The sequence below is a fragment of the Medicago truncatula genome, chromosome 4 (genome assembly GCF_003473485.1).
Source record: "Medicago truncatula cultivar Jemalong A17 chromosome 4, MtrunA17r5.0-ANR, whole genome shotgun sequence".
Taxonomy (NCBI): Eukaryota; Viridiplantae; Streptophyta; class Magnoliopsida; order Fabales; family Fabaceae; genus Medicago; species Medicago truncatula.
In genome coordinates, this window is record NC_053045.1 from 22436592 (window position 1) to 22444310 (window position 7719).

The 7719-nt window shown below is 33.7% G+C and overlaps 1 protein-coding gene across 1 annotated transcript; it reads left to right on the forward strand.

Annotated features, from left to right (window-relative positions):
* The first annotated feature begins 4110 nt into the window (after nt 1–4110).
* LOC25480846 (kunitz type trypsin inhibitor 104-like) lies at nt 4111–4836 on the forward strand. The gene has a single exon (XM_013586671.3). It carries the CDS (start codon nt 4172–4174, stop codon nt 4778–4780), a length of 609 nt encoding a protein of 202 aa, XP_013442125.1. The 5' UTR covers nt 4111–4171; the 3' UTR covers nt 4781–4836.
* The last annotated feature ends 2883 nt before the right edge of the window (nt 4837–7719 follow it).

Below are 7719 nucleotides of genomic sequence, written 5' to 3' on the forward strand. Positions count from 1 at the left end.
CCAAAACACACAAGTTATTTTTTCTCACTTCATCCCAAAAGCATTCAAAGATAATAAAATGAGGGGAGAAAACATAGAAGGAATAAAATTTCATCAAAACAAAATCAATTTCATGCATAGAAGATAATGAAAAAAAACACACTTAATTCAAAATCAAAATTTTCAATAAATAAAGGAATACCCAAATGGAAGGGGAAAAACACAAATGAAAAATAAGAGAGTTAGAATAGTAGCTTACAAAACAATGAGTTACTGATTGATGGCAAAGAAAAATGGAAGCAGTGCAATGATTTGGATTCAAGTAGATGGCAGAGAAACCATTGAAAGAGAAAACAATGAACTCTCTTATAGTTTCATGAGAGAAGCTGGAGTATACACACGATCATATTTACAATATTATTGTATTAGGATTTAGGGGCACTTTTGTCTTTTCGCCCAAAAATTGAGCCCATTCTCCCGCTTTCCGTCCAATTGAGCGCGTAAAGGATTTTGGGGTGGGTCCCAGCTAAATCTTTCTTTCCATTACCTTTTTATATTTGTTCCAAACAATGGAAACTCAATCCTTCGATCCTCTTTCCCTCCCTTCACGATCTTTCCTTCTTCTCTCCCTGGAAACAAACAGACCCTTAGAGTTTGAATCATGATTTATTTGGTTGTATTGAATAGTAAATAAATAAATGGCTAAAGTGCACTTTTTCCCTCCTAACTTTTAAAAATTTGCAATTTTGGTCCCCTAGGTACAAAAACTATAATTTTGGCCCCTTAAAATTTAGCCCCATTGCAACTTTAATCATTTTGGTCAATTTTGACCGGTCAATGCCTACGTGGCACACCACTTGTGTAATTATTGAATTAAAAAAAATTAAAAAAGCATATTATCATTTTTAAATTAAATAAAGGAAAATGAAATAAAAAAAAAAAAAAAATCAGAAAAAAATTAAAAATAAAACCCAAATCTTAGAGCCTGTTTGAAATAGTTTTTGGTTTTAGTTTTTGAAATATACAAGTCATCTTCTCACAATAGTTATCCTTTTACATGTTTTAGTTTTAGTCCTCAAAACTAAAAAATTCAAAACAGTTTTCAAAACTGTAATTTTAAAAAATAGTTTAGCAAAAAAGTTTTTAATTTTCAAGTTTTTAAAAACTAAAAAAGAGTTTTTGGGAAGTGTTTCAAACAGGCTCTTAATCTTTTATTTCTTCTTCCTCTCAATCTTAAGAACAACAACAATTGAGCCTACATATGAGAGATCCATGTACACCAATTGACCCTTATTCTTCTTCTTCCTCTCAAAAGCAATCTGTTTTGTCACATGATGAATTTGCAAGCATGAACCATCTTCAAACTTTGGGTTTTCATTATTGTGACAATTTGAAGTTTTTCTTCAACGCTGCACAACAACTCACTTCCCTTGAAACATTGTTTGTTCAATCATGTGGGAGCTTAGAGGTCTTACCTCTCTATATTTTTCCTAAATTACAAACTCTGTTAATTTCGGACTGTGAGATGTTAAATCCATGGTTGTGTAATGAATGCACAATCATAGTTTTCAATATTTTCTGAATAATAATAATGGTGCAGCTACTGCTATTTCTTCCATGGAGTACGCTTTTGGGATGTCATATTAAATCAGGATTTTTCAATTTTCAGGTTCCGTTTTTGAAAGCAGCGTTTTTTCAGATGAAATGGAACCTTGATTTTGCTGTTTCCTGAGAAGAAGATGATGAATATTCATGAGTTTGGGTTTGAATGGAAGAAGAAGACGAACCTGGAGGAGTATGAAGAAGAAGCATCTTGATGAATGATTTTAATCGGATGATTTGATTTTAAAGATTTCGATTTTTTTTATTTTCTAATTTAATTTTTCATTTGTTTAATTTTAAAAAAAGGATTATATGATTTTTTATAAAAATTAATTCAATAATTACACTCGTGGCATGCCACGTAGGCATTGACCGGTCAAAATTGGTAAAAAAGATCGAAATTGCAAAGGGGATAATTCTTGGGGGGCCAAAATTGTAGTTTTTGTACTTAGGGGGCCAAAATTGCAAGTTTTTAAAAGTTAAGGGGGAAAAAGTGCACTTTAGCCTAACTAAATATACAAATATCAATGTAATCAGGATCGAGATCCTACGTAGGATCTGCCGGCAGGTGAAAGAACGTAAACACGAGGAACGTAACACGGTTCGTAAGTAGGAGCGATACTTTGTTGATAGAGTTGAGAGAAATAGACAGAGAAAATAGAAAGAATACATAGGAACCAATCATAAAAACAAAGATAATAGAGGAAAACCAGAGGAACCATGCAACAAAATATAGAAAAATAGAGGAAATAGAGGAAAAACGACAAAAAACAGATAAAGCAGAGGAAACAATGCAAAATCGAATCAGAGTAAAGTCAAAGCACAATCGAGGTGTTGTGGAATGTAAGATCGTGCAATCCTACAAGTTGGGACTCAATCTTGGCTACATTAACAAATATAGAGCCAAATTTTGAGGATAATTAGTGAAAATCATATTTTATAATGTAAAATTCACAAATTGGTACTAATGAGGTCTTACTTAACATTAGTTTGACCGTTTAAATCGTGCTTATTTCACCTCATCCAGCCAAGTTCTACTTAGCACCAGTTTACCAATTAAAATCACGCTTAGCCTGACTCAACAATATCAAGCTCACCATCAACTCGGCTATATTGGTCAGCATGTAGTCACCCCCTTACCAAGTGTTTCATGACTCGCCACACGTCCAATGTAACAACCCGATTTTCGTTAGATTTATTTTAATTATATTAATGTGTTTTTATGTGGTTGTGTGTGATTATTTATCATTGGGTGCATTTTAATGGGTTCTAGTGCAAAAAGGGTAATTTTGTCATTTTGCGAGTAAGAATAATTTAGTAATTTCTTAGTGAGGGTTACTTTTAGTGTTTCAAGTGAGAATTATTAGTTTACCAAGTTACTAATGCGGTGATTAATTGTGAGCCGATATATGACGTTGCGAAACATAAAGTTTATTGACACCTCAATTTTCCTTTAATGGCAATAGAAAGAATAGGATAGGATGAACGTATATGACGTTGCGAAACATAAAGGACCTAAACAAATTTATAAAAAATGGTCAATAAACATATTAGGTAAAAGATAAAGGGGAAAAAAAAAGACTTTTTTACATTTAAGTTCTTCAATCTAAATTATAGCAACTAGTGGTCTATGCTATCTTTCAAGAATTATGAGTAATTTCTCCAAACAACCAATAAAAATTGGCCAGATGAGTAAATCCACAAATGTATCCACATACCCCCTCCGTCTCACAATATTAGTAGTTTAAGATTTGTTCACGATTATTAAGGAAATGATTAATTGTGTTGATTTTAATGATAAAATTAATAGCATTTACTAAAACACACTTATTAATTGTAGTTAATGAAGCAGTTAAGATGGATGAAATTCAATAAATAAGGATATAAATTAATATAAAAATGTAACAAGACATAGAATGATTGGATCAATGATACACATTCAACAAACTCCATGGATACCATTATGTTCACCACTAATTTATACTTCACTTGCAAATTTGCTAATGTGTTTTATTTTCATGAGTTGCTAGATAAACTACGTATAATTTTGTAAGTGTCATATAAAAAAACCTTAATTAAATTTAGTTAACGGATATCATTTTGGACAAAAGGGTGGGAGAGTACGTGCCGAAACAAAAATGGGAATAAAAGTCTTTTGGTCTCTACTTGCACAGTTTTGGTCCTATACGCAGTTCATTTCGACGATTGAAACTATGAAAATTTTCACCATTTTCCTTTTCATTTTTTCCATCCTTACAAAGTTGCCCGATCCAAAGAAGAACACAAATCAAGTTTTTATCCTTGACACGCCACCTATCCTCAATAAGGTTAGTTATTTTTTGTTTTAATGCTCTATTAGATTCTGAAGGTATAACTAACAATTGAAAAAAAAAATCATGTATTAATTAATTGGATTTTTATTCATATACTCATCAATCATTTTATGCATTGCATGCATGGTACGTAACAAGATCAGTCCTATAAATATCTTGCTCAACAACGAACAAGAAATCACAAAACTACTACATCCTCTTATACTTATTCATAGCCTTTGAGTTTGAGCAAACAAGTTTATAATCAATTAACAACCATGTCAACTAGATCCCTCACCATATTCATACTAGCTCATGTGTGGCTTTTGATGGCAAAAACATCAATATCGCAATTTGTCATCGACACAAGTGGTGAACCCGTTGAGGACGATGAGGAATACTTCATCAGGCCTGCTATCGGAGGCAATGGAGGAGGTTCCACTTTGGTCACCGGAAATGGGCCATGCCCTTTGCATGTTGGTCTTGACAACAGTGAAGGGACACTTGGAGTGGCTGTGAAGTTCACTCCTTTTGCTCCTCATCATGATGATGACAATGTTAGGCTTAACAGAGACTTGAGAGTTACATTCCTAACATCCACAAGTTGTGGGCAGTCAACAGACTGGAGATTAGGTGAGAAAGATGCTACAAGTGGAAGGAGATTGATTGTCACTGGAAGAGATAATAGTGCAGGATCACAACAAGGTAACTTTTTTAGGATTGTGCAGACCCAAACTAGTGGCAACTATAACATTCAATGGTGCCCTACAGAGGTGTGCCCTAATTGTAAGAATCAATGTGGAACTGTTGGTCTTATTCGCGAGAATGGAAAGATTTTGTTGGCCCTCGATGGTGGTGCCCTTCCAGTCGTGTTCCAGAAAGAATGACCTATTATTGGGATGGTGAAGCTTGTTTTTCAATGTAATAATGTTTCCTTGTTGCTTGCCTTTAATTATAAACATAATGTTAATAAATAAACGTGGAGCTATTGTTCATTTCAATTGAACCTAAGAGAGAATGAGACATGTATTCTGTTCGATTGATATTCAAATATATATAATAAAGCTCCGAATGTTTATGTATCATCTTCGTTTACCACACTTTGTTCATTTGTTTATTTATTTAGGTTTAAATATGCCTTTAGTCCTTGCACTTTCATCAGATTTTGGTATTGGTCCCTACACTTTTTTTTGTTTGAAATTGGTCCCTGCACTTTGTAAAAATATTGGTATTGGTCCCTCTATTAACTTTCTGTTAAAAAAAAACACAAAACTATTGGTATTGGTCCCTGCACTTTGTAAAAGTATTGGTATTGGTCCCTGCACTTTGTAAAAATATTGATATTGGTGCCACGTGGCGTGAAATGATTGGGCCACGTGGCACTCCGTTGGTTTTGTGTTTTTTTTTTAACAGAAAGTTAACAGAGGGACCAATACCAATATTTTTACAAAGTGCAGGGACCAATGCCAAACAAAAAAAAGTGCAGGGACCAATGCCAAAATCTGATGAAAGTGCAGGGACCAATGACACATTTAAACCATTTATTTATATCTTATTTAAGTTTATATCTCAGAAATCTTAAAGATTCTGTTCATTTGTTCAATTTACACTACCATTGTTAAATAAAGTATAAGAACAAATTTACTTGTTTACAGTTGTAAACATTTAGAAATTCTCTCGCCTGCATGGTTGAGCAGATAAGTCTCTTGGTGAAACATTGAGACTTTGTGATTCATAGTAACTTCTGATGTCACAGCCATGATGTGCTAATGAAGTGAAGTCTACTGGATTTTCAGTCTTAATCTTGAGTTCCCATTCCTCTAGGAACATAGTTCTCCCTCTGATTTCATATCCCGGAGCCTCTTGCATATTTGTTTCTGGAGCAGAACTTGAAGACGCCACTGATGAGTATGAAGATTTAGGGTTCTAGGTTTTGTTGACGAGAAAGAACTTACTTCGCAAAGAACATAGTGAAAAGAGGAAATTGTAGGTTGTTAAGTGAGTAGTGTGTGATTTGTCTAAGTGTTTTGAGTAGTAAAACGATTGCAATTCAGAAAGGGGACAAACAAACACAACATTAATGACATTGGGGGCGCGAGATAGTACATTCAAAGCTTAAAATCATCATTTCCCTCTTAAGTCATACACCAATACACTTAAGCCACGTCAGAGTTTCTCAAAGTAACTGCCAAGTTAGTGGGACCGGTGTCACTAAAAAGTAACTTCCAACGTTTCAACTAACTCTGCTATTCAGGAGAACAAAACCCAGCTTCTGGAGTTCAGATGTTGATGTCATCTTCATAAGCACATTTTCCTCAGAACCTCAATAAAGAGCTTTTGATTGACTATAGCTTCTGAACGACTTCAGAACCTAAATTCCTGTTCAGGAGCAAGCAAATTTAATGAGACACAAAGTGCATGTTCAAATTTTTCTTTATAAAATCAAATATTTCCACAGTTAAAGGCTTAGTGAACATAGTCTCTAATAAAGTGGTGTTTGATTTCAATATGATTGGCTCTTGAGTGTAGAATTGGATTCTTTGACAAACAAATAGCAGCAGTATTATCGCAATAAATGGGAATACTGTTAGCATTTATCTGATAGTCTTCCAACTGATGTTTCATCCAAAGTAGTCATGTACAATGTAACAGCCCGATTTTTAGCTAGATTTATTTTAATTACTTTTATTATGTGTTTTATATGTCTATGTGTGATTAATCATCATTGGGTGCATTTTCATGGGTTTCCGTGTTAGAAGGGTATTTTAGTCATTTTGGACTCAGGGTTATTTTGGTCATTTTGTGAGAACAGGTAAAATTATAATTTTAGCGGGAATTACTTTTAGTGATTAGTGAGAATAGTTATTTCATTAAGTTACTGGAGTAAATTGAGATTTTACCGTTTAGTAACCGTTAGTGACATTTTACCGTCATTAGTTAAAATATCGTTTGGAGAGTGGAAATATTTTGGTTTGAAAAGAAATGGGTTAAGCCCACTAGAAACTAAGTTAGGCCCATTAAGTGATATACCTAATGAGTGTCTTAGGAAAATATCATTCCGTTCATTTCACAAGATATTTCCAAAGGAGAGGTAGAGAGAAAGTGGGAGAAGAGAAGAACAAGGGTTAGAGAGAAGAGGGAGAGCTTGAAGAATCAAAAATTGGAGTGAGCTTAGGAGCTAAAGTGAAGCCTAAGTTAGGATTAATCTCTATCTAAGGTAAGGGGGTTAGTCTTTATCATAATCATCTTAATTTTGTAACTTTCAAATGCTGTATGAAATTTTGATTATGGATAATTGTTGCTAAATTCGTGCTCTAACTGTGATGATATGTTTGTATGCATGAATTGATGATAATTGTATGATTGTTGGTGAAAATACATGTTTAAATGTGTAAAAATGATAAGTTGTGAAAATTGTGCTAAATTGGTGAATTTTGTTAAGTTGTTGTAATTGAGATTTGATTCTTGTTCAATTGATGTTATGAATGTTAATTGATGTTATGATTCATGAATAATTGCTTGGGTATGCATATTCATGGATTGATGATGAGAATTTGAATTGTGTTGGTGTTTTAGTGAAAATGATGAGTTAGCTTAAATGTCAAGTGTTTTCAAGTTTGATTGTGTCTTTGTGAGTCTTTTTAGTCATATTGACCTATAAACATGTTCTGGAAACACATTTTGGGATTGAGGGATCAAATTGGGGGATTTTTGAGTGGAAAGGGGTCCAAACCCGTAACTTTTTCTGCAAACCTGTGAAGGTTCGCTTAGAGGTTCGCTTAAGCGACCTGGTAAGCGAACACTCATAGTTTTTCTGGGTTCAGTT